At 41.5% G+C, this 23955-nt stretch overlaps 2 protein-coding genes across 3 annotated transcripts; both read right to left on the reverse strand.

The window, feature by feature from the left end:
* Positions 1 to 1901: 1901 nt before the first annotated feature.
* LOC136450546 (insulin-degrading enzyme-like 1, peroxisomal) lies at positions 1902 to 14279 on the reverse strand. The gene is made up of 26 exons (XM_066451032.1): positions 14011 to 14279; positions 13771 to 13846; positions 12303 to 12370; positions 11523 to 11614; positions 11325 to 11398; positions 10811 to 10854; positions 10325 to 10376; positions 9737 to 9856; positions 9557 to 9669; positions 9288 to 9450; positions 9087 to 9179; positions 8895 to 8980; positions 8579 to 8665; positions 8239 to 8342; positions 7319 to 7421; positions 7106 to 7201; positions 6768 to 6957; positions 6593 to 6654; positions 6305 to 6409; positions 4676 to 4877; positions 4374 to 4582; positions 3564 to 3688; positions 3377 to 3428; positions 3179 to 3265; positions 2534 to 2656; positions 1902 to 2314 (listed from the first exon to the last, which is right to left on the reverse strand). The coding sequence occupies exons 1-26, from the start codon at positions 14164 to 14166 to the stop codon at positions 2060 to 2062; spliced, it is 2937 nt and encodes a 978-aa protein (XP_066307129.1). The 5' UTR covers positions 14167 to 14279; the 3' UTR covers positions 1902 to 2059.
* Positions 14280 to 17577: 3298 nt separating this feature from the next.
* LOC136450549 (vacuole membrane protein KMS1-like) lies at positions 17578 to 23663 on the reverse strand. Of its 2 annotated transcripts, none has more exons than XM_066451038.1 (8): positions 23293 to 23663; positions 22628 to 22839; positions 22399 to 22468; positions 21208 to 21510; positions 20140 to 20297; positions 19741 to 19857; positions 18237 to 18422; positions 17578 to 18131 (listed from the first exon to the last, which is right to left on the reverse strand). In XM_066451038.1, the coding sequence occupies exons 1-8, from the start codon at positions 23366 to 23368 to the stop codon at positions 17952 to 17954; spliced, it is 1302 nt and encodes a 433-aa protein (XP_066307135.1). In that variant the 5' UTR covers positions 23369 to 23663; the 3' UTR covers positions 17578 to 17951. The 2 variants fall into 2 exon arrangements, with proteins under 2 accessions (XP_066307135.1, XP_066307134.1); XM_066451037.1 differs by having other exon boundaries at positions 22399 to 22477.
* Positions 23664 to 23955: the final 292 nt, after the last annotated feature.

The following is a 23955-nucleotide window of genomic DNA, read 5'->3' on the forward strand; positions in this document are numbered from 1 at the left end:
TGAACTCTTTTTTTGTGGGTTCATGTCATGAACTTAACTTCAGTAATCAATGATGTTTTCGGTTAGATTCGCCACCGAGACAACACAAATTTTTAGCCAACTTGCGTAGTGTGACTGCGTCTGTGTGTGACTCTGGAGCAAATGTCAGTTTGCTTTGGTGAAAGTTGTGCTGCAGTTTGTTGGATCTGGTAGATCAATTCCGTTCAAGCGCCAAGCTGTTTGTTTTGCAAGTAAGATATGTCGAAAAATGGAACAAAGAGGCAAGGTACAATGGTCAATTCAGCCATCATTCTCTCTTGCACCTGCTCAATCACATAGAAAGGACAAAGGAGAAGCGAGTAGAGTTTTTACATAAATGCAAAGGTTCACCACACTGTTTCTTGAAGGCCATTTCCTCCTTTGTTAGAGCAACCACCTGAGAGGGTGATAGCAGTTTCGCGACGAAATGCACATATGAAGACGATGGTTGCTGCTTTGTCTCTAGTTCTTGTAACCAGAAAAGAAGCCCATCACTCAACCGTTAGCCACCTTGATCGCATCGTTCGTCCATCCAAGCCCATGCCTCGTGCTCCCTGCTCTTGCAAGAGGTTAGCCAAACGATCTTCCAGGTGACAGGATCAAAATTCACTTCCACGGTTTCGACAGCCAGCACAACCAAGTTTATTTTGCTACTTTGATTCTCCCAGCCATAAAAACAATATTTTTTTAATAAAATTCCACCAAATTTAAAATACCAGTGTGAACAAGAAAAGTGAGCACCATATTTTCATGGCATCCCAGAGGCAATGCCCCTCAGTAACTGACACGCAACATAGCGCTTCCTATAGTCAATTTTACAAGACGGACGGACGTCCCAAGCGATCAGTTGGGGCCCTCCACTCCACTTGGCTCGGATGAAACGAGAGGATAAGAAACGCCGCCGCAAAGTAGCAAAGAAGCTGCGGGAGGATGGAAGTACGTGCTTGTGCAGTTGTGCTCTACCATCTACCACCATCCTGTCCGTCTGTCTGGGCCCGGTCGCGTGGAAGAAGCCAAGAACCAAAGCAATTCAGAACGCCACGGCCGCGCACCCCTCCTTACGCGATCCCAGCCGAAGCCGACGCCGCGCGCGCCACGCTCTCCTCTCCCGGGCGGCCACGCACCCCACCTTTCCCTCCACGTCACACCGGCTCGCAAAACCATCGCCGGCGGGCTACCATGCCATACCAATACCATACCACCCTGCCCACAAATATTCCCCGCCCTTTTCCCCACGTCTAGTCATCTCCCACCACCTGAAAACGCCGGAACCCGATTCCATTCTTCGGCGCCCTCTGTAGTATAGCCGGTGGAGCTGCCGATCGTCTCACCTTTTGTAACCCAGCAGCATGTGCCATCCGGGGCTGCCGGCTCTGCCGCCGGGCTGCGCGGTCAGGCGGCGGGAGCGGCAGGCGGCCGTGGCACCGTCGCCCTCACCGTCTGCGCCACGTGCCCATCAGGCCCAGGCGGCGCCGCACTACTACTGCGTGTGCTCGCCCACGGGGCATCGGGGCTCGTTCAGGTGCCGGTTGCACCGCAGCGGCTTCGAGTGGGGGCGCCGGCGGCCGTTCGCGAACACACCAGGGCGTGCTGAAGCCGGGACGACGACGATGCACGTGCGGATGGCGGCGCCTTGACGGTTCTCGGCCGGCGTCAGGCGGTCGGGCACTGGCAGCCAGGCTCAAGCTGTATATTGGTGTGGTGTGTAGAAGATGCAGTGTGTTCTGTGTTGGTCTCTCGGCTCCTCATGGCGCCTTCTAGTTCTTAGTGCACTGTGGACATGTAACTGTACAAACTGCATAGCTGTCAGAAGAAACGCAGATAGACATGTGATTATGTGAACATACATGACTTTATACAGCTCCCTAGATTTGCCCAGAAAGTGACGCTGTCGTGCATTATTGGTTAATAAAGCCAATCAGTGAAGAATAGCATCAATCGTGCAATCGAATCTGATGCAGGATTCAGAATCGAATTCATGCGTATGCACAGGTTATTAAACTAAGTACAGGAAAACTAAGGAATAGCTGCATGATGGCTGTCAGTCCATGGTGATCCTGCCCGGACCACCCTTGAGTGAGCTGTACAGCGGCCTCGATCGTTTGAAGCCGAATATGTCAGTAATTCTGTACATTTTGGGCGGATCAGCTTCGGCGATCGCCTTCTTGAATTCTGCCGAATGGTTGCCGCCGAAGACTTGCACGCTTACTGTCCTCCTTTGAGGTGCGTCCACTTTTATGTACTGATCGAAGTACTCAATGAATTCTTCTTTCTCGAGCTCTCTTAGCATTGCGACCTGTTACATTTGTTAGCGAATGTCATACATCTTGACAATTACTGGCACAATCTTCTTATTTCTGTTTCCTCTGAATATAAGATAGTGACAATTATAAATTTCGTGATAATTTTCAACTATTACAGTATTATGTGTTTTACTTGAAAGGCTACAGCCTGTTTGCTTTATACTTGATACAATTTCCTTTACAGGCATTGTTGCTGAAAGGAGAACACTTACCTCAGACTCGACTCTATCAAACTTCAGAGTTCCAGCCTCAATCTCTCCCCAGTAGAAATGAGATTCCTCCCATAAGTTTTTAAACTTCTCCAGTTTAGAATCAATTAGTGATTTCACATTTCTCTGAAATAACAAAGCCCATGTCAATGCTTCAAGCGCAAAAGATCTAGTCCAGTGATATGAATTAAGGTCCTTTGGTTATGAGCATACAAATAGTCCAATATTACAGGAAAATAAAAAAAATGAGGATAAACTTAGACTATGACGTCATATTTCTGATTTTTTTCACCCATAGTTTCCCATCCTTTTGATCCACTATCTAGGTCCACATGTTCTCACCAATAATGAGTCCTGTGGTAAATGTGGCTTCTTTCAATCCAATGGTGGTGATGTTAAAGAGCGTCGCATGGTGTACTTACAAAAGGAACAACAATTTTGCACTGCAGAGCACATGGTTTACTGGAAAAATTCATTAGGCCTTGTTTGGATGCATGTGTATTCATCTCAATCCACATGTGTTGGAGTGGAATGGAATGGAACTTAGTTTAATTCCACTTCAATCCACTTCAACACATGTGGATTGGGATGAATACATGCGCATCCAAACAAGGCCTTAGGTGCGAATGGAAAATCAAAAGCACTGACCTTGAAATCCTTGTCGGAGAGTTCATAGATTTTGCTTTCAAACATCTTAAAGAATTCATCAACTCTAACATCAAGGTATGAAGGATCCTAGGCATCCAACAAAATATCAGCAGGAGCAACAACTACTGTAGGTTCTTTTCAAAAAAGAAAAAAAGAAAGAAAGAAAGAAAGAAAAAACTACTCTAGGTTCACGTGTACCTTTACTGTGGACTGGATAACAACCTGGAGTGCCAGGACTCCATAGTCGAATCTGTAGAATGTAGCAATCATTGTAAGCTAAGATCTAAATGATATTTCAATTTTCAAATGTGAACTAAATCTTCATTTTATTCCTAAAAGGAGAAATTGACAAGCAGTACATGTAACAAAAACCTCAAGCATATACCTCAGAGAAAGACTTGTTATATACCCAAGTTGTTCAACAGTTCGTAGCTGGTTGAAGGCTGGCTGGCTTGCTATTAGAGAGAACAGCTCAAGTTTGATATTCAAAATGGCGTCATCCTGATGCACCTGAATATATTAAAGATACTTAGTATCTTGGAATGCTTACAGTTAGTTTGAATGTCCCTTAGCAAGGTACATTCCATATATAATCAGAAAATCAGATATAATGAACCAGGGAGAGTGTTTAATTCTTATATTGACTATGGGTCAGAGAAGACTTAATTCATTCCGACTTATAAATAAATTCTTGTTGAGTTTGAGTATTTGATATTAGTTTGCATGTAAGCAGAATATTGTATCACAGAGCTTTAAAATGTTAAATAAATGGGGTAAAACTTGCTGAATCTAATGAGTTTCACTGAGTGCACAACTCAGTGATAACCAGTGAACCACCAACAATCCTCTCCACAATATTTAAAGGTACAAAGTACAAACCACCAATCACTTAAGTTTTGATTAATTCTCCCTCTGTTTTCAAATATATGACGCTGAGGACAAGCTATTTAGTTTATTTTTAACTAAATAGTTTGTCCTAAACGTCATATATTTAAAAATGGAGGTATGATTGCACTTAGGGCTGTTTGGTTGGGAGCCTGGCCTGGGCAGCACCAGCCAGGCAGCTTCATCCAGCCCCGCCTGGGAGAGCTGCCTGCGCCAGACAGGTTCAGTCCACAAAGCAAACAGGCCCTTACTGCATGGAAGGACATAAGACATCTATACCTTCTTTAAAAAAAAAAAAAGACATCTATACCTGAATATATTGGATAACTGATGAATTCTCATTCTTCTGGTTTAATCCCTCAGTTTGGTAGTAGCATTTCAACTCATTTTCAAGCATGATGACCCTTTTAGTCAAATATTCTGATGGAGACATGGATTTGAACAAAGAATTGGGGGCATTAAATATAGTGTTTTCGATCTCTTCTATGACAGATTTTGCTTCACTTGGTTCAATGTTCCCTACAAGGAGAATTGTAAACGTGCAATTAGAAATATTTTCCACTCAAGACTCACATAAATAAATTAACACTATGATCGGTACAAATGCCAAACCTTGAACATAACATTCCAAAAATGTTTTCGACAGTAGGTGTGGTACAAACTTTGCAAAAGAATCTGATTCAAGCTTAGAAAGAGCTTCAAGTTTCTCAGCTACAGGCCATTTTTTATCTTCCAATATCAAAGAGACATAGTATGAAGCTTGAGAATAAGGTTGTCGGAAATTGAAATTCTGGTAGTCCTTGACAGAAGTTTCCTGAGATTTAAGATGTTGGTCAGTAATTACTCATAAGAAATAACGATAATCCTTAGCATCACTGACTTTTCGAAATGTGCATATTGCTCTATTTCATCATAATCATGATGCAATGTGCCACTTGCTATGCATGAATGCATAAAAAACTGCACCATCACAAAACAGTTAAACCTTGGAACTAGACACAGTTGCGCGATAGCACCAGCCCCCCCAAAATTAAGGACCCCCAATCACTACTTAGTCACTAAGTCCAGTTATGTCAAGCCTAAAATTTGCTCCAAGTATGGGTTAGGTTCCACATACGGCCAAAGCCCACATTGTTACTACTCTGGACAGTGTGTAATATCTTTATGGCTTCTTGCCTTCTGGATGTGGATGCTTATGGCTTCAATTCTATTGACCTCGTGTCAACAAATTCGCATCAAGGTTTGATCACATTCAAAATTTACATCCTTTATTGGTTACCATGAACTTCACTTTATTATTAATTTAGCTTTGTTCTATTTGTGAAATGTGAAACAAAGAAGTTCATTACTTTTCCACGTCTTGTAGAGTTAGAAACTACATACCAACTATTGCAACACCAAGGCCTCAAAATCCTAGGTATGGGCTTGATTAATAGGATATATGCTTAATAGCCTATTTTTTTCCTGCACAAATTGTGGTGTCTTTTTGTTAGCTAATCCCTCCATCCCAAATTATAGGTCGTTTTGGCTTGTCTAGATGCATAGCATTTGCTATGCACTTAGATATACGATATATCTAGAATCTAGATACATAGTAAAAACTATAAAAAAGGGCGTACCCAGTGCAGAGAGCTCCCGCTCTGTGCGGGGTCTGGGGAAGGGTGTCAGTGGCAAGCCTTACCCTCGCCTGTGCAATGCGAGGAGACTGCGACTTGAACCCGGGACCTTCCGGTCACAGGCGGTAAGACTCTACCGCTTGCAAGAATTTAGATACATAGTAAAAACTATAGATCTAGAAAAGCTAAAACAACCTATAATTTGGAAAGAAGGTCACATTTGTTAGCATCTCTAATATGTATTGACTAAGACAGTAATACTGGATGGTTAGGTGCATAGCTTAGACACCAAAATAAAGACAATTTGTTTTTCTAAAAGAATTATGTTAGATCGCTTCATTTGTATAAACTAAATTTAAGTATGAAAACCTTCTATTTAGCTAGATGATTTTTGGAAGACTGCCATAACTTCCATATAACTTGTAAGCTAACAAATATATCTCAATAATGAATAAGAATAACACATGCAGAGCACAAGGTCCATGGAACCTTGGTACTTTTTCAGACTCCCAAATATCATGTCAACAACTCAAATCTGACATAACATATCAGCTGTAAGGTTAAATGCGGCTTAGAAATATTATGAAAGAGAACAATAACGAAAGTAATAAGATCCACATATTACCTTCAGGGCAGAAAATCTGTTTGGCTTAACTTCAAAATTCGCAATTTGTACTAGTATGGCATTTAAGAGAACTCTCATCTTGTCATTGTAACCACCTAAAGAAACCTTTAATAAACATTTAAAGTTAAATGGGAGAGTTCTAACAAAAATTAGCATAATAGCAGTAACTTCACATTGCATCAGAACTGCAACAGTCAGCATGATAATTATAAATGCGAAGCATATAGCTGCTAGGAGCACCCACTGTGTGCACTGAGGGATATAAGCAATCATAGTAACTAAAAATACCTGGAATCCAGCCGAAGTAAGATATATTGAATAGAATAAACCAGCAATTTGAGCATCATAAGCTGCAAAAAAGGCAGATAGTATACATGAACCTTAAGTTGGCAGTACTCTCTAAATTGATTGTTATGCATGGGAAAAATATAAAAGTACACCAAAGTTACAGATTCGTGCTTACCATAAGCATTCAAATAATCTACTAACAAATCAACAAAGAGCTCAGTAGCAACAACTGCTTCAGGGGAGTGGCTGGATAATGGACAGTGGAAATCAATGATAATATGAACCTTTGGTGTGGAGAACAGCATATCAGGCTTATACCACAACTGTGAAAGTGGGCTCTTCCTTAACACTGTTGGAAAAGTAACCTGGTAAAACATTGTCCTTTTCGTTAGAGTTATTTACTACACAAGGTCCCAACAATTTCATATGAATATGAGTACACAGATGATTCTCCTGCGTGTTCGAGTAAAAAAAAATACAATGATGTTAGCATTGAGGTACTCTAAAACTGACCTTTTCATGCACTTCTTTAAGAGATAAATCTTTTGGTATGAAGATATTAGGTTTTGGGAGATGGAGTTTCTCAGTAGGAGCTTTTTTAATCCATTGCTGTCAAGTAGAGAAAATCAATAACAATATGTTAGCACATCAACAGGTTAGGTGAAATAAGATGGAATTCAATAAGATGAGGGAATACAAGAAAACGGGGCTTTTGAAAAGGTGAACCTGTATCACAGAAGGAGTGACATTTTCAACTGAATATGGTGTGTTATACCAGGGCTCAACAGAACTCGTAGATCCTTCAAATTTTTTGGACTCCCAGAATATTCTAAATAAAGAGAAAGAAGTATTGCATAAAAGAAAGAACAAATGCATATGGTATAATGGGCAAAGTAGATAGAAAATAAATTCGATTATATGAAAGTAAAGCGGAATAATCAGCTACTGGGATTAACATTTTAACTACCACCTATGAAAGAGTTACCCAAATTGTATGGACTATAAGAGTCAGTTGACTGAGGTCAAGTCCTCATCGAGGCAAATTTGAGTGCCTATTTTCTTCTCTTAATATAAAGCCACCAAGTTAGTCCATGGTTGGTCTTTTCTTTGGGGGTGGGTGGGTGGGTATGGATTACAAGATAGCTAGGCCAACACGTGCTTACACTAAGCATGTGGAGCTTCCCAGATCATGATTTTTCCAAAATTAAACACTGTACATCCGAGCACAGTTCCATCAACTCCCAGCATTTCTGATACATATATGCATATGTGAATGAACAAAATCATAAACCGAGATTATCAAAGAGCAGCTATATTTGAGAAGAGTGAGTAGGCTGTTGTATTTGCCCCCCAGTGACAGAAAGGGAGATTTCACAAGATTTGCCAGAGTTACTAATGTATCTCCTACTGCTAGCTGAACTATGAGATTGAAGAAGGGACTCTAGTTGACAAAGTTTATTACAGCTTTGCTGCTCTTTTCTTTTGATCTGCATACTCATCAGTAACTGAAGTGGCAAAAGGGAAGATAATTTTGATTCTATTGCTTGATTTACAAGCTCTCCCCCTTTTTATATCTTAGAAAAGAACCATTTCATGTATATGTGTTTACAAGGATAATGATATAGATGGCAGACTGCAGAGCATACCTTACTGTTTCAGGTGATAGTTGATCGAGTATCATATTTATTCTTTGTGGTGCATACTTTGATGGTAATGCTGCTCCAACCAGCCATTCTTCTGGTGGGAACAACTGCAATACAGCTTACAAATATTTGAAACTGAAGTCTAAGGATAATAAGGAACAGATGAAGTTACAGTTCAACAGATTTCAGACACAATAAAGAAATTGTACTCAGTAGAATGTTTGTTGATTAGTGTTGTCAATGAAAGAGAATACCACAAGACAATATATTACCTATAAAGATAAATTTGTATTAGAAATAACTGCAAAAGCTGGACCATGCTATAGGTTGTAGCGAAATATACCCGCATAGTTGAGACAGTATGCATCACATAGTTGATTGGATGGACTTTGTCTTGATAATGGAACTCCATTTCATTTATCGCCACAAGCTAGAAAATGACAATATTAGCATTTACTTTTTGTGTAACTGAATGTAAATCAATTCATTTGTTCCACAAGATGCTAACCACATGTAGAAGAGTTGATATTATGACTTATCAACCGGTATTGGCAACAAACAACCTCTAAATATTTTGTGAAAGGAAAATATAACATGAAAACAAGCAATTCATCGAATATAATATTACTTAATATGTAAACCATGACCCTTTCCATTACCTCATTAAATATCCACTCATGGACTCCGTCTTCTTTTAATAGATGAAGATATTTGAAGATCAACCCAACAATATCCTCCATGTGTTCTACAATGTACAATCATTGCAGCATAAAAGGCTTAAGTAATATCAAAGTGCTTCAAATTAAAATAGTTATGCTAGTTTAAGTAAGCAAATATGTATCAAAACTGACCATAACCAGCATCAGTGAGCCTCATGCTTACTGAGAAAAAGGAATATTCATTACTGTCAGTGCTCTCTCCAGCCATTAAGTTCATGGCCCATCCTACAGTAGCCAGATTAGATATGTTACAGGTTGACAAGTAAAGGATGACATGACTATATCTCGAGTAGATAAGGTCAGTAAAACAACCAACTGTGGAAGTAAACTTACCTAGTTCCTTTATAATATGGAAGATGGACCCCTCGCCTTCATGCCCAATGAGGTGACTCAGATAACGGCAAGGACCTTCTTTGTAAAACTGGATGCTAGGTGTAATTGGCCATATAATTCTTAGATAGTCCCCTTCTTCTATTGGTAGTGCTTTGACAAGAAGCTGTATAACAGAAATCGCCCACATTTGCCATCATTAAACCAATTTTCTCTAACAAATAGAACTGAATGCGCTGACAAATAGAACTGACAAGCATTCCATCTTCTACCTGCAAATGTTCCTCTGAAAGAGGATGACTTGGACATTTGAAACTTCTCTGATCAGTGTTTTTTATGTCACTAAACATACGCTCAACCAAGCCCTGAATGCAATCGAGGCTCTCTACAAAATCATTTTATCAGTAACAAATAGGCTTATGTACTCCAATGTACTAATTTGCAATACTTACCCTTTCCATAAACAACAAGGTGCATAAGTTTTGCTGAATAATTCTCGTAAAACTTCAGAAGTTCAAGTCTGATATCCAGGCCCCTCACTTTTGGTTTAGTTTCTAGTGTTTCCCAACTTCCTGATATATTAAATGGAAAATTAGAAAAATCAAAATGACAAATCCAAAACTTATTACATATTTGGGATTAAAAATTCCCATGAATACACAATAATGCATGGCCAGAAGATGTCCCTAGATTGCTAGCTTGAACTGAGTTGTAACAGTCTGAGATCTATGCTTCTAATGCAATGAATAGCAGCTGTGTTTGCGCCAGAGAGAGAGAAAAGGTACTGATAGAAAGTTGGTTACTGTAGCTATGTTGATTACTGAAGCAACCAGACCTAAATGCCTATATAAGGAGGGTACTACCTCCATGTATGAGTAACCTTTGTGAGTGATTGAAAAGCAATACTACTACTAGCTCCTTCAGCTCTTCTCTTTGCATAATTCTTGCTTCCCAAACTAGTTAGGTCCAACAACTAGCAAAGATAATAAGCTGCCAAAATGAGCACCCACTGCAACTATCTGAACATAGAGCATTCTTACCTGTACTGAATTTGTGGTAAGGGTGATCCTTTGAAGCCAGATGCTTTTGAAGCTGTGAGAGGAACAAAAAAAGAAAGAAACTGAGGCCACAAGTGAGCTGGTAAGTTTGAAAACTTAGATAATACAAAGTATGGTCGATTCTTGTTCCAAAGTGAGTATAATTGCTACAAAAAAATTACAGTGGTGTTCTCATAATATGGAAGCATAACTTGTAAGATTAATTTGATAAACTAGGATATTTAAGAGAACCAAAACTTTGATAATGCAAACTATGGTTGATTCTGTTTGTAACATAATTATGACTGCCTTAAAGATTTAAACTGTTATTTTATTTTAATATATAGAAGCACACCTTACAAATAAGAAAATTGTGTACTCAAAATGCCTTTATGCACTACTGACTGCTGTTTCTGATAGACAGATGACACAGAATGCAAAATTATTAGCTGATGTATCTTTAATTGACAATGCTGAACTTCCAAGTACCTGATACATTCTCCAGCCATCAGACAACAAATTTTTCTTGTGTTCTGTAAGGTCAATAAAATAGACAAATTAGACAGGACGTGGAACTCTTTACTGCAAATAAAACATTTGCAAATTATATAGTTATTATGGTTGTTAACTCAGACTAGTATAAAAATAATCAACCATCAAAGCTAGTTGCTTTGAGACATAAGGTCATTTTAATTTTGCCCTATGTCAAACTTCTCTAACTTTAAGCAAGTTAATTGAAGAATACACCAACATCTGGGACATCAAATTAGTTTTGTTAAATCCACCATGGAATATGTCTTGGTAGTGCATTTATTTGATATTTTAGATGTTGGTGCATGTTTCTGTAAACTTCGCCGAAGATAACGAAGTTTGATTTAGGGCAAAACTAAAACGACTTACATTTTGGAACCAAGGATTACTATTTATTTTATTTGGAATACAAATAGAAGGATATGCCTTGTCAAATGCAAATAGAGTCACCATGCACAAAACAACTGCTCACCAGAATCAACAGCTTTTATCTCTCTAAGAACAGCATCCTGTGACATCAGTGGCTTAATGAAGAACTGAGCAAATCTGTGCACCAGGAATAACCACATTTTTACTCAATGAATAACCATGCAGTAATGCAGAACATAACTCAGAAGCTTATCCAACATACATAGATAACTGAGAGCAAAATACTGCTCAAGAAACTTGCCTGTCTAAGGCTTCTTCAAAATTGTCCACATTGACATCGAAAAAGAAATTCGTTGTCTCTGAGCTTGTATATGCATTGTAAGAGCCACCATGCTGATATTTTTACACCAAACCAAATAGTCAAAGTTGTAACCAATGTACACTGAAAGTGGCCAGGAATATTATTGAAAAAATATAAGGTGCCCAGTCAACTTCTAAACAAATCATAATAACAGAATTCCAGGCAGGAAACTGTCCGAGGTGTAGAGAGCTTAGCAACTCATTGACTTATGAAAGGAAATTTGTATTGCCTTTTTTCAGCATTTGCCATGCCATGTAAGGGTAACAAGACACCACCAAAATATCCATACAGAGACAAGCTGCAGAGCTAAGTGTGTTTTGTTCGAGATCACGACAGGCTACAGATTTGCATTACTCATGTATGGTAAGACTGGTAGGTTGAACCATTTGACTGTACTCTAACCACCATGCCCGTATGGCCTTTTGGTACAACCTTACAAACAGTGTTCCCCGAACAATGCACGAGTCAAAAAAGGCCACCTGTCTAATCAAAGCATTTCCCCTCGTCTTTTCACTAACTCAGGTCTCACATTATGACAGGCTCAGCTTCTAAAATCATATAGTCGAACTCATTCAAATCTATATGGTCGTGTGATTTGTGTTAATTGTTGAACTCAGAGGGTGAAATTTTTTGGCAAAATGAAATGAGAATGAATCCCCACTCCCCACCCCCCACCCACCCACACACACACTTGGATTGGAATTGATGAATAGAATGTACCTCTGTGATATATTTCGTGTACTCATGTTCTCCAGGATATTTCTCGCTGGCATAAAATAGCATGTGCTCTGTAAGCAAGACCATGGTAATAACTCAATACCAAGACAAGGAAGAAAACAAAGAAACAGATAGTGTATTGTCAAGATTACAACAGATGGTAAGAAATCATGACTATGATTAGAAGAAAATGAATTTTGGTTCAATGACACTGGTATCCATCAAACATCTTTTTAGACGACTCGGCCCCGTTCGGCTTACCTTATAATCCACACTATTCAGCTTGTTTTTTCAGCCGGAACAGTGTTTTTCTCCCACAACAATTCAACCAGAACAGTGTTTTCAGTCAATTCAGCCAAGTTTTAGCAAGCCGAACAGGGCCAACTTAAGATTACAGCAACTCTAGCGTAGACTGTCAGGTTGCCTTGCATGCATGGCAAATAATAGGTAGTTGGGCACAGTCCTGCAAGTGTTCAGTGCTTGCGTAATTGGTAGTCCCACGTGTGTACCACAGTGCTACGTTACTTTGTGCGGTGACTAGTGAAACTCACCCGCCCGCTGCAGTCTGCACTCTGCACATAAAGATCTGCACGGACTGTTGTGATCGTCCCCCATCCATCATATAAAACAGGAGCGAGGAAGCTGCCAAGGATCCTACCAGGCAGCAAGGTCCAGGAGCAATTTGGATTTATTTGGAAAACACGGTCCTGTCCTGAGTAAACAATTCCTGAATCGCTCCATAGTATAGATGCGATTCAATAGTGTCACCGACCTGGCGACTTACGTTAACCCAACAATTTTAAAGACTTGTGAGAAAAGTGGTGCATTGCCCCTGGGTCCTGGCCAAAAAAGCTTGGGACACAAAGGGATGCCAAAAAAGCTTGGGACACAAGGGATGCATGTACGGATCCTCATGGACGCTCTCAAAAACAAGCACAGCTCTCTTGCTCTGATTATATCATTATGCTGTACATCCAAACCGTCAATTGTTTGATCCGACGGACAGAACACGCCGAGCTACAGAAGGAACATCCATTGACTTAGACTGAAAGTACGCAACGTCATCATTTGACCGAGGAAAGCACCACGAACAAAGGCAACTCTAGTAGCCAAGTTGGCGTCTCCGTGATTCGCCAAGAGGCAATTCGAGACCGCAGCCGGATCACAAAAGGGGATCCACGCCAGGCCCGCACGCGAGCGATCGAGCGAATCGCAGGGCCAAAGTGCCGCGCTGGGGCCAGGCGCAGCTTGCAATCCCCATCCAATCATTGGCTAGAGCCCTAGACCAGATCCTCACTCCACGAAACAACACGAATCCGACTGCTGATTCGATCAGCACGAGCACGCAACGAATCGAAGGAGAAACCAAAGCGTTGGAAACGAGCAAAGCGAGATGAGCGAGGGGATGGGAGGCGGAGGGAGGACTGAGGAGAGGAGTGAAGTAGTGAACTCTAAAAAGTAGTGAACTCACCGAGGAAGTGCGCGAGGCCCTCAAGTCCCTCCGGGTCGCTGAACGAGCCCACCTCGACCTCCATGCACGCCGCCGCCTGAGCAGAGCGAGAAGCAGAGAGAGAGGTTAGCAACCAAATCAATCGCGCAAACAAGATGATCCGTAAGCCTTCGGCCCACGAGCATTCCTCGCTATCGCGGCGCTACGCGGGAGAGGAGCAGAAGAGCAGGCGAACGGCGGCGGCCGGAGACGGGGGCTGACCTTGTCGGTGTCGGGGTCGCTGATTAGTAGGATCTCGAGCGCGTTGGCGAGCACCACGCGGCGGTACTCCCGCTTGTCGCTGCGCGCGCGGATGAACTCGACATTTCTGCTTCCCGCCGCCACGGCCGCGGCCGGGGCCGCCACAGCCGCCGCCATCAGCCCACGCTCACAATTCCACGCCTCCGACCCTTCTCCTCCGCTTCGCTTCGATGATGATCTCTCGCAATGGTGGATGCAGGATTGGATTGGGGGACCAAGACAGGACCCGGTTTGGGAGACTTGATTAGTCTATCTCTTGTCAATCAATTTTTATAGGCCTGGTTTAGGCGGCGTTGGGTTGCCCCTTCTAAATTTTATTTCCTGTCTCATCGAATATTTAATTCATGGAGTATTAAATATAGATTAATTATAAAACTAATTATATAGTTTGTGATTAATTTGCGAGACGAATTTTTTAAGCCTACGTAGTCTATAATTTGACAATGTTTTGCTACCGTAAATATGCGCTAATGACGGATTAATTAGACTTAAAAAAATTCGTCTCGTAGAGCACTGACGGATTATGTAATTTGTTTTTTTATTAGTATCTGAATACTCTATGCAACATTAATATCTCCTAAATTTTACTCTCTCAATCCAAACACCCCCTTAGTTTACTCCATGTCCCATGGAATATTAAAAAGTAATAAAAAATTAATTAATTATATAGTTTGCAACTAATTTGCAAGATGAATCTTTTAAACCTAATAGTCTATGATTTGACAATGTAGTGCTACAGTAAGAGATGTTTGGATTCACCTCCTAAACTTTAGTCGTTGTCCCATTGGATGTTTGGACACATAGAGTATTAAATATAGACTAATTACGAAACTAAATGCATAGATTAAAACTATTTTATGAGACAAAATTTTTAACCCTAATTAATCCACAATTTGACAATGTGGTGTTACAGAAACATGTGCTAATGATAGATTAATTAGGCTTAATAAATTCGTTTCGTGGATTACTAACGAATTCTATAATTTATTTATTTATTAGTATTTGAATACCTCATATGACATCCTCATGTGATACCTCCTCAACTTTAGTCTCAGGATCAAACATCCCCTAACACATGTGCTAATAACGGATTAATTAAGCTTAATAAATTTATCTCGTGGATTACTAACGGATTCTATAATTTGTTTTTTATTAGTATTCAAACATCTCATACGACACATTATGGTCCCGTTCGGCTGGCAGAATTTTGACTGAAACTGACTGAAAAACACTGTTCTGCCTAAATTATTGTGAAAGAAAAATATTATTCTGACTGAAAAAAGAAACCGAACAAATTAAATATGGAATAAACCAAACAAAACCAATATAATATTCTATGTTACACAACTTTTTACCCTATATTTAAACAAGACCATAGTCATCGTGGACTCAGGGGCCAACCGCCCCCACGGGCAGAGAGCAGGGGCCAGTCCGTCAGGCCCGGGTGTCTTGCAGTTGCGGCGCCAGCTGCAGAAGTGCTCTGCTACGACGTTCTCAAAGAGGACGTGCCAGGTAACCGTTCGCTGCCGCCGCGAGCCCAGTTCAGTTTTCTTATAATCCATTTTTTGACTTATTTTTTTAATTAAAACAGTATTTTTCTCTCAACGAATCAGTTGAAATATTTTAACTTATTTTTTCAACGAAACGAGCTGAGCCAAAAAGGCCTTTCCACGCTCGCGAATCACGTGACACGCTGCCTGCGACCGGAATTGGCCTTTTTCCGGCGGCGGGGACTAGGGCCTGCCGCCTCCTGGGCGACGGACGGACGGAGGCTCCGGGACTCGCCGACTCGGCCTCGTGCCACCGGGGAACCACAGTGATTCCCACGAAAAATCTGTGCATCCATCCACGCTCGGCTCCGTGCCAGCAGCAGCAGCAGCAGCAGTGCATTACCTTGTACAGCTGACGTGCCACGACCGGTGGCAGTGGGAACACGTTTCATCCTTCATTCTTGGCAGGTCGTGGCGTCGTGCATAGCGAATCTTCGAGGAAACTGCTGGTGTTTTGGAAGTGACCTGATGTGAATATGGAGTACACCGTTTGTCCTTTTCTTTTCTTTTCTTTTATTTTATTTGATGCGTTTTCTTGAATACGCAGAAGAGTTGTGCATTTTTATAAACTATATATTGAAAAGAAAACATGGTTCGTCTACACGATCAGCCCTTTTTAGGGAATACTCCAATAGATTACAAGAACAGGCCTGGTAAGGCTAAGATCTATTTATCCCCTAAATTGAAAAGGCAACCTAAGTGCGATTCTTATTCTTGCAATCCTCCCGCCCTCTTGCTTGATTGTCGACACTCGACAGAGACTGATTTGCTTGTGCTGCCGCGTTTCTGAAGATGCCCGAATTTTGTTCCTTCCAAGTTCCTCAAGTGATCAGCGCGAGCAAAGTAGTTGAAACCACCCTTTGGCTGCCAGCAGCTAACGCTGGAGCGCCGTGGACCAACTCCCTATAGTATGAAAATTGTCTGGAAAACAAAAACAAACAATGACGCTTAGACACGGCGTCTGGAAAAACAAAAACTGCAATGACGCTTAGGCACGGCATTAGGTAGCGATCGCTCTTTTGTATTGGTAGCCTTTTCACACAGGACTACTCGAACAGAAACTTTTTTATGCATAGAATGACTCTGATCGGAGTCGTGCTAGAAACGCTTGGTAAACAGGGGATGTGGTGTCTTCTGTATTCGCTCCTCCCCGCGTGAGAGCAACTGCTAACTTTGGAAAATTTTCATTCATCTCTGCTACAACTTTCGGCGTCGTGCCGCACTACGACTGCCAGTAATATGTCACGCGCCTTCTATTTGTATTGTATCATATCGCAGTTGTTTGGTTCCATGGAAGTAAAGGCCTTCGCCTCCTTCTAACAAGTCCCGGCGGCAGTACGTTGACGTACAGCACAAAAGGTTGAGGTACAGTTTGCTTAGCATGGTGTTTGCTGAGGTGTAATCGCACTCCTGACACGAGAGATCCAGACTCCAGAGCACTTGCCGCTGATTGTGGTACTCAGCAATCCATTACTGAACGTTGAGACGAATGCCCGCTGATTGAACGACAGAGTTTTTCGCTGGTCTGGACTCTGGTGAGATGACGAGCTTTTCTTCATTTCTTGGTGGCAGCCCTAATTCCGGTGCAAATGAACGACAGAGTTTTTCGCTGGTCTGGACTCTGGTGAGATGACGAGCTTTTCTTGATTTCTTGGTGGCAGCCCTAATTCCGGCGCAAATCATCTGTGGTACTCGTACTTTAAATAACACATTAGCTATCATATCCATTAGTGCAACATGATTCGTATTGTTCTGCCGGAGACTATTCAACACCTGCTCCGGAAGACTTGGTACCGTAGGGCGGAGCTAGCAAATTCGATTAGGTGCGCTTGCTCTTGCTGGCGCCAATTGCAAACCAAATGCAGACAGTAAACTTGACACAATGATGTATCATTCACCCTATTCGCTTATGCTAAAATTTGGCTTATGCTGATGCTGAAATGTTGTGAGAAGAAAACACTGTTCCATAGCTAAAATGTTGTGAGTTGAATCCTACCCGGTTTCTATTGCATTTCAAGTTCCCAAAATAAATAGGAACAGGTATGAGTGAATACATCTCGGCAAAGCCAACCGTGGTCCATAAACAATCCCTACTGTTTATCCGTGTAGATGTCCGAAAAATAAACAGAATGACTCCTCGTGGAACTGCCAGTACAGGCTCAATGACAAAAGGTTGCAGCCATCACCTGACAAGTTAACCAAGCCCATGTTTTTGTTCACTGTACAGATGAATAACTACTAATACTAATTGTTGGAACTTGAAATCATCTGCAGGGGCTTAGCCAGGAGTCAAGGCTACAGAGGAGAATCTTTGCAGCTAGCAGTTGTGAATAAACACCGCTAGCTGCGCCACTAGTTAGTTTTAGAATGGTCCAGGAGTGGGGAATCGGAAATAAGTTCCATCTCCATATCCTGTTGCTTTTTGAGATAATCCTGTGCTGTTGACGTGATTATCTTAATGAAGAAGTTCAGAAGCACAAGCCACACTATAGAGTTCCAGACAAATGTAAAAGAGAAATTCCACTGTTTCTCCTGTACAATTATTGAACCAATAAGAAACTGAGATGAATAATTACGGGCAGGTAAGACAGGTCATTCAAGCTCAAACGGTCAGAGATTTAAACTGAAGGTACTGACCTCCATTTGTGAGGACATTGAGACTGGGGCTGGTGGTGATAGATACTTGTCCTTGGCAGCATGGAGTTTGGCAATCACAGATGGAAGGGTGGCAGAAAACCCAGGAATGTGACCAAATATCCAGATTAACTCCTTTTCAATAAGATACAAGAGCTGATTGTTGCACAGTGACACGATAAATAGTGTCTGCGAGAGAAGGAAAAATGATGCATGTTAGACCGGTAATGGAGTCAAAACCACCTGACAAAAAACAAAATGACTCAAAAATTCAGGAAGTCAGGTACCATAATAAGCTTAACCAGAGAACAACAACAACAACAACAACAACAAAGCCTTTAAGTCCCAAACAAGTTGGGGTAGGCTAGAGTTGAAACCCATCAGAAGCAATCAAGGTTCAGGCACGTGAATAGCTGTCTTCCAAGCACTCCTATCTAAGGCTAAGTCTTTGGGTATATTCCATCCTTTCAAGTCTCCTTTTATTGCCTCTACCCAAGTCAACTTCGGTCTTCCTCTGCCTCTCTTCATGTTACTGTCCTGGCTTAGGATTCCGCTACGCACCGGTGCATCTGGAGGTCTCCGTTGCACATGTCCAAACCATCTCAACCGGTGTTGGATAAGCTTTTCTTCAATTGGCGCTACCCCTAATCTCTCACGTATATCATCATTCCGAACTCGATCCTTTCTTGTATGACCGCAAATCCAACGCAACATACGCATTTCCGCGACACTTAGCTGTTGAACATGTCGTCTTTTCGTAGGCCAACATTCTGCACCATACAACATAGCAGGTCTAATCGCCGTCCTATAAAACTTGCCTTTTAGCTTAACCAGAGAAGTATCACAATTAATTTTAGTGAGCGCTTCAGGAATAAAAATTCATTTTAAACTTCGGTGGTTTTATATTCTCTAATTTGGATAAACAATAAACCTACAGAACCAAACCAAATCCAGATCATCACATTGTATTCCATTACTGAACTATAATTAGTTTTATTATTGCAAGTAGGAATTCAAGAATTAATTAGGGGATAGAGAAATAAACAGGACACGACTCACTGAGCGCTCATCCTATTAATAGATCAAAGCAACTCATGAGAATCCTGACATAGTTTGTGCTGAAATCATGTCTAAAGGGCTAAGCTTTCAAGGCCTAACATAAACAAGACTAGCATGCAGTCTAAATCTAATTATGTTGTTGGCTTTTTCTCAGATAAACAGTAAGATTTCAAAATTTGAATCCAAGTCAATAAGAATGATGGCATACAAGCATATGAAACTATGCAACATGGAAGAACATTTCCATCTAATTAAGTTACTAAATGAATGTCTTCTCAAAGATTAAAAAGACCACTAACCATCATTGGAAATCTCTCCAAATGATTGAACACGCGCTAACAATAAAGTGTGTGGCAACAAGTAGAACAAAGGCACACACAAATCACAATAAACATAACTACTGGCTATTATATTATAAGATAAAACAATATGAGATCTGATACCTCACCTGAATATGAGTCTTGATGATGGCTTTCCCAATCAAAGTAGCAAAAAAGAACTCCCAGAAAGGCACACCAAATTGCCCACACATAATACCAGCAAGATCAAAGAGTGGATTCGGAACCTAATAAGAGCATCAAAATGAGGCAATTATTTAAAAAAAATAGAATAAAAATCCTTTAAAGCAACCTATGGTAACTGCTGTACAGGGAATGTTCCATACGCTTATTTGTTGGTGTCATTTTATCTAGACAGCTTTTAAATGTGGAGCTAAAGCTTGCACATGGTACAAAGGTGCAAAAAAGATTAATTGTGAAGGCACAAAGTCAAATGGTTCATAAATTATGGGTGTAAAATATCCACATTGAAGAACTTGGTAACAAAGGATGGAAGACGGGAGACTAACCGAAGCAAGTATCAAGATAGAGAAGAAACTGAGATGTTGAGAGTGAGAGAGAAGCCAACGCTTGGTTCGATTAAGAGTGGATGCTACTGGCCCATCTTCTTTGGAAGTAGCGGCATCAAGCTCCTTAACAGCTTTTGACTCGCTACCTGATAAGCGAGCTGCAACATGACACAACATCCATTTAGGTTAGGCAGATTAAACTGATTAAAAGAACAGAAACAGAATGCCACAACTAGCCTTCCAATTCTTCCCAAGAACTTACAGGCAACATTCCTCTAAATAGTTATTTCCCTAAAATCCATCACACGATTGAAGCTCCACAGAACCTCAAATGCTACCTAAATAATCAGCGTGGGCACAGCCTTATGCACATTGATCTATTATTCAGTTATACGATGAGTTTTATGAATTTAAGGGGAAAAAACTCAACATAGCAATATAGCAAATACTAAAAAAAAAAAGGGCGTACCCAGTGCAGAGAGCTCCCGCTCTGTGCGGGGTCTGGGAAGGGTGTCAGTGGCAAGCCTTACCCTCGCCTGTGCAATGCGAGGAGACCGCGACTCGAACCCGGGACCTTCCGGTCACAGCCGGTAAGACTCTACCGCTTGCACCAGGCCCGCCCTTCAATATAGCAAATACTAATTATGCAAAATATTCAGGGGCCTCTAAAAGGACATGAAGTCAAAGTTAAATGAATGCAGTGACAGCGAACCAGCATGCTACATAGTAAAACTGTAGGAAAGATGTATCTGTTGTTGTTGAAATAATTCAGTTAGAAGCAATACAGAGACTAGTAACACTTCTGTACAGCGATTGGCAAAAGTTGTCGAGGAATATAACATAGAATATCACTGAACAGGCATAACACCCAGTGATGAAAGTTCACGCAAAGGTAGGATTTGGGGAAGGTTTCTAGACAGCTCCCTTGCCAATTTTGCATTGAGGCTGGTTCGAACCTGAGACCCCAGGCCCCAAGTGGAGGATCTACCACTGCACCAGGACCACTCCTCTATATAATAATATCACTACTTAATTTTAGACGGAAAAATAAAGGCATTGCAATTTTACCTGCTCGTGATATAAAATAAGGGGGGAGCTCGCCAAGCGCAGTCCCAATTCCCCAAAGAACTGCTTCCAGCTGTATCTGAGGTAGTAAGTCGAAGACTGGGATCCTAACTGAATGAGCTGATGCTGGATACATAGGCGGTCCAAATTCTGAACATTTCTTGTCAAGCCATGATGGCCCAACCTTTAGCTGTATGGTATCATATGGAGCCATTTTCAGATCAATTCGACCACATTGGACAGCCTTAATAGTGAACAGAGCAATATGAGGACCTAGATACAGCACAAATGTATGCAAACCAGAACCTGCATTTAAAATTTCAAATCATCAGCTTAGAAAATGAGTTTTCTTCTCTGTTGCAGCAATAAAACATTCCAAATTTACAGGTCCCAGTTTCCAACTTTAACAAGCATTAATTGTAGGCAGTCAAATCCGGATAACAAACAGACCATGCTTAGCAAAAAAGGCATGACTACTTGCATTGATTTAATAACGTTACAGAAGCTTGACAGAATAATGTCTCAAGACTAACTGGCCATAAATAACCTTCCAAATAAGGGAAAGAAGGCATCAGCTTTCTGCATACTTATTTGATGTGGCTGCTCTGCATAGACAGCTAGGTACATGCAGCAAAAAAAAAAGGTGCCAGCAGCCCAGCACAGTAAATTGTTGTAGGGTAACTAAATCTAGTGTACTGAAATAGATGAAGAACCAGTTACAGATGAACCATTCACACAAAACTGGCAAGGATCTGGATCATGTGACAGCTAGATATTGAGAAGCAAATAATTATAGCATGAAAAAGGCAAACAGTGAAGCCACTATTCACTGCAAGCTAGTGCCAGTTATTTCTCCTGTTGTCTGTATTTGATATGTAATCTGGCAATTGGTGCCCACCTTCAACTGTTTTCTTTATAAAATCCTAATATGGTTGCAAACACGAACTAAGCAGGAATAGGATGGTCATATCATTCCTTTAATACACTAATTCAGCAATGAAGACCAAAATAAAGTACCCTTTTTCTGCCTAACTAATTTATTGAAGAATATATGTTTCAAAGCCTTCAAGCATACCACACTGACTATACAGTTAAGACATGATAACCAAATATTTATAGGACTCCAGCGAAATTTTATTAATTTGCTTTTATTTTAAAGTCCGCAATGTTGAGAGGTGCGAAAATACTACTTGCCTAGTCCAATTGACGAGGCCACACCTAATGAAGCCCACCACAACACAAATTTAGCATAACTAAGGAATTCCTGCACATGCTGCATACATGTCAGCCAAACAACATTAGTGTTCAAAACTTCAAATACATTACCAAGATGATATAAAAAAACAGTAACATGCGTTCTTATAAAATGACTATCCATATCCCATAGATTAAGACAAAGACATGAGAAGGACATGCAACACACCTTCTTATTCTGGCCATCCGAAACGACGAGTAAGATTCCAGGAGCTACCAACAAAACAATTAGGAGAAAGAAGAAACCACCCTTACTCAGGATATATGTCGCTAATCGTTTCAAGTATTGTAACATGGCTAACAGGAAAAAATGCAATGTTCTGAGTGGCTGTTTTGTCAGAGTCAAATTCTCCAAGTCCATTTTGTGTTTCGCTCGAAGTTCTGCAAAATAAACAAATACATGAGATAAAAGGAAAACAGACCAACAGCACCTGTCGTCAGCTAACTAAAAGCTAATAGGGTGTTTGGTTTGAGAAATGGGTTAGTCCATCTTCTCATTCCTCATCTTCTCACTCCTCTTTTTTTAGTTTGGTTTGTGGAATAGAATGGGCTATTCATCATCACCTCAATCCTTACAAGCTAATAATTCATTCCTGGCAAGCTAATAATCCATTCCTCACAGATTAATAATTACTACTACGAATGGAATCATTCCACCAAATTAGTACTACGAATGGAGTCATTCCACCAAATTTGAGGAATGGACTCATTGCACCACCTCATTTAGAATGGTCGAACCAAACACCCTTAAATTAGCTGGACATGAAACCAAGCCGATCCACAACACCTCGCAGCGCCTTAACGCCACACATGGAACAAAGCCACGGATCTCACCGGGGATGACGCTTCCGCCAACGTTGGACCAGCTCCGAGACGGCGGTGCCGCCGCGGACATCTTCCGGCGCCCCATCGCTCCCAGTCCCACTCTGCGGCGCGCGAAAACCCTACATCACGCGGCTCAACGGCACCGGAGCCACCCTGGGCCGCCCGCCCGGATCTGACTCGAAGCTCCAAGGGCCTCGCGAGCTGACGCAGGGAGCAGCCGGGCCGGACCGCGCTCGAGATTGGAGAGGCTGTGGGCGCGGAGGCGCCGAGACCGGTGGCAGTTCCCTCGCGTCGCGGGTCGCGTTGTTCGTTTCAATTCATTTTCTCTCCCCCTTTTTGCTCTCCTCGCTCCGGTTGGTATTTTGGGGGGATGAGCAACGGGAGCCGTTGTTTCCGTTGTTGCGGCTTGCGGGTGCGGGAAGGAAACAAAAACCGGCTCGCTTGTGGGAGGCTTCTGACTCTGTTACACGGGGCCCACAAATTGTCTGGTAGATGGGTCCGCCGTGTCGGTGAGCATGGTGGCCTCGTGGGTGAACGATTAGACACTAGAGAGAGCTGAGCTGCGCACCGAGATGCTGGCCAAGTCGGAGACGTGCACGAGAGGAACGAAAGAGTGCGGTGCGTACGTGCGTGGGCGATGCCTTGTTTGTTGTCGTTGCACTGCGAGCGATG

This window comes from Miscanthus floridulus, chromosome 5 (assembly GCF_019320115.1).
Source record: "Miscanthus floridulus cultivar M001 chromosome 5, ASM1932011v1, whole genome shotgun sequence".
Taxonomy (NCBI): domain Eukaryota; kingdom Viridiplantae; phylum Streptophyta; class Magnoliopsida; order Poales; family Poaceae; genus Miscanthus; species Miscanthus floridulus.

Excerpts from the sequence above, each read along its gene's own strand:
- LOC136450546 (XM_066451032.1), bottom strand. The coding sequence starts at position 14,166 with ATGGCGGCGGCTGTGGCGGCCCCGGCCGCGGCCGTGGCGGCGGGAAGC. Across the intron at positions 12,371-13,770 it reads GGGCCTCGCGCACTTCCTCG|AGCACATGCTATTTTATGCC; the intron begins GTGAGTTCACTA and ends TCTTGCTTACAG. Across the intron at positions 6,410-6,592 it reads TTACTTCGGCTGGATTCCAG|GTTTCTTTAGGTGGTTACAA; the intron begins GTATTTTTAGTT and ends TGTTTATTAAAG.
- LOC136450549 (XM_066451037.1), bottom strand. The coding sequence starts at position 23,368 with ATGGGGCGCCGGAAGATGTCCGCGGCGGCACCGCCGTCTCGGAGCTGG. Across the intron at positions 22,478-22,627 it reads CGGATGGCCAGAATAAGAAG|CATGTGCAGGAATTCCTTAG; the intron begins GTGTGTTGCATG and ends ACATGTATGCAG. Across the intron at positions 21,511-22,398 it reads GGCCTCGTCAATTGGACTAG|GTTCTGGTTTGCATACATTT; the intron begins GCAAGTAGTATT and ends TTTTAAATGCAG.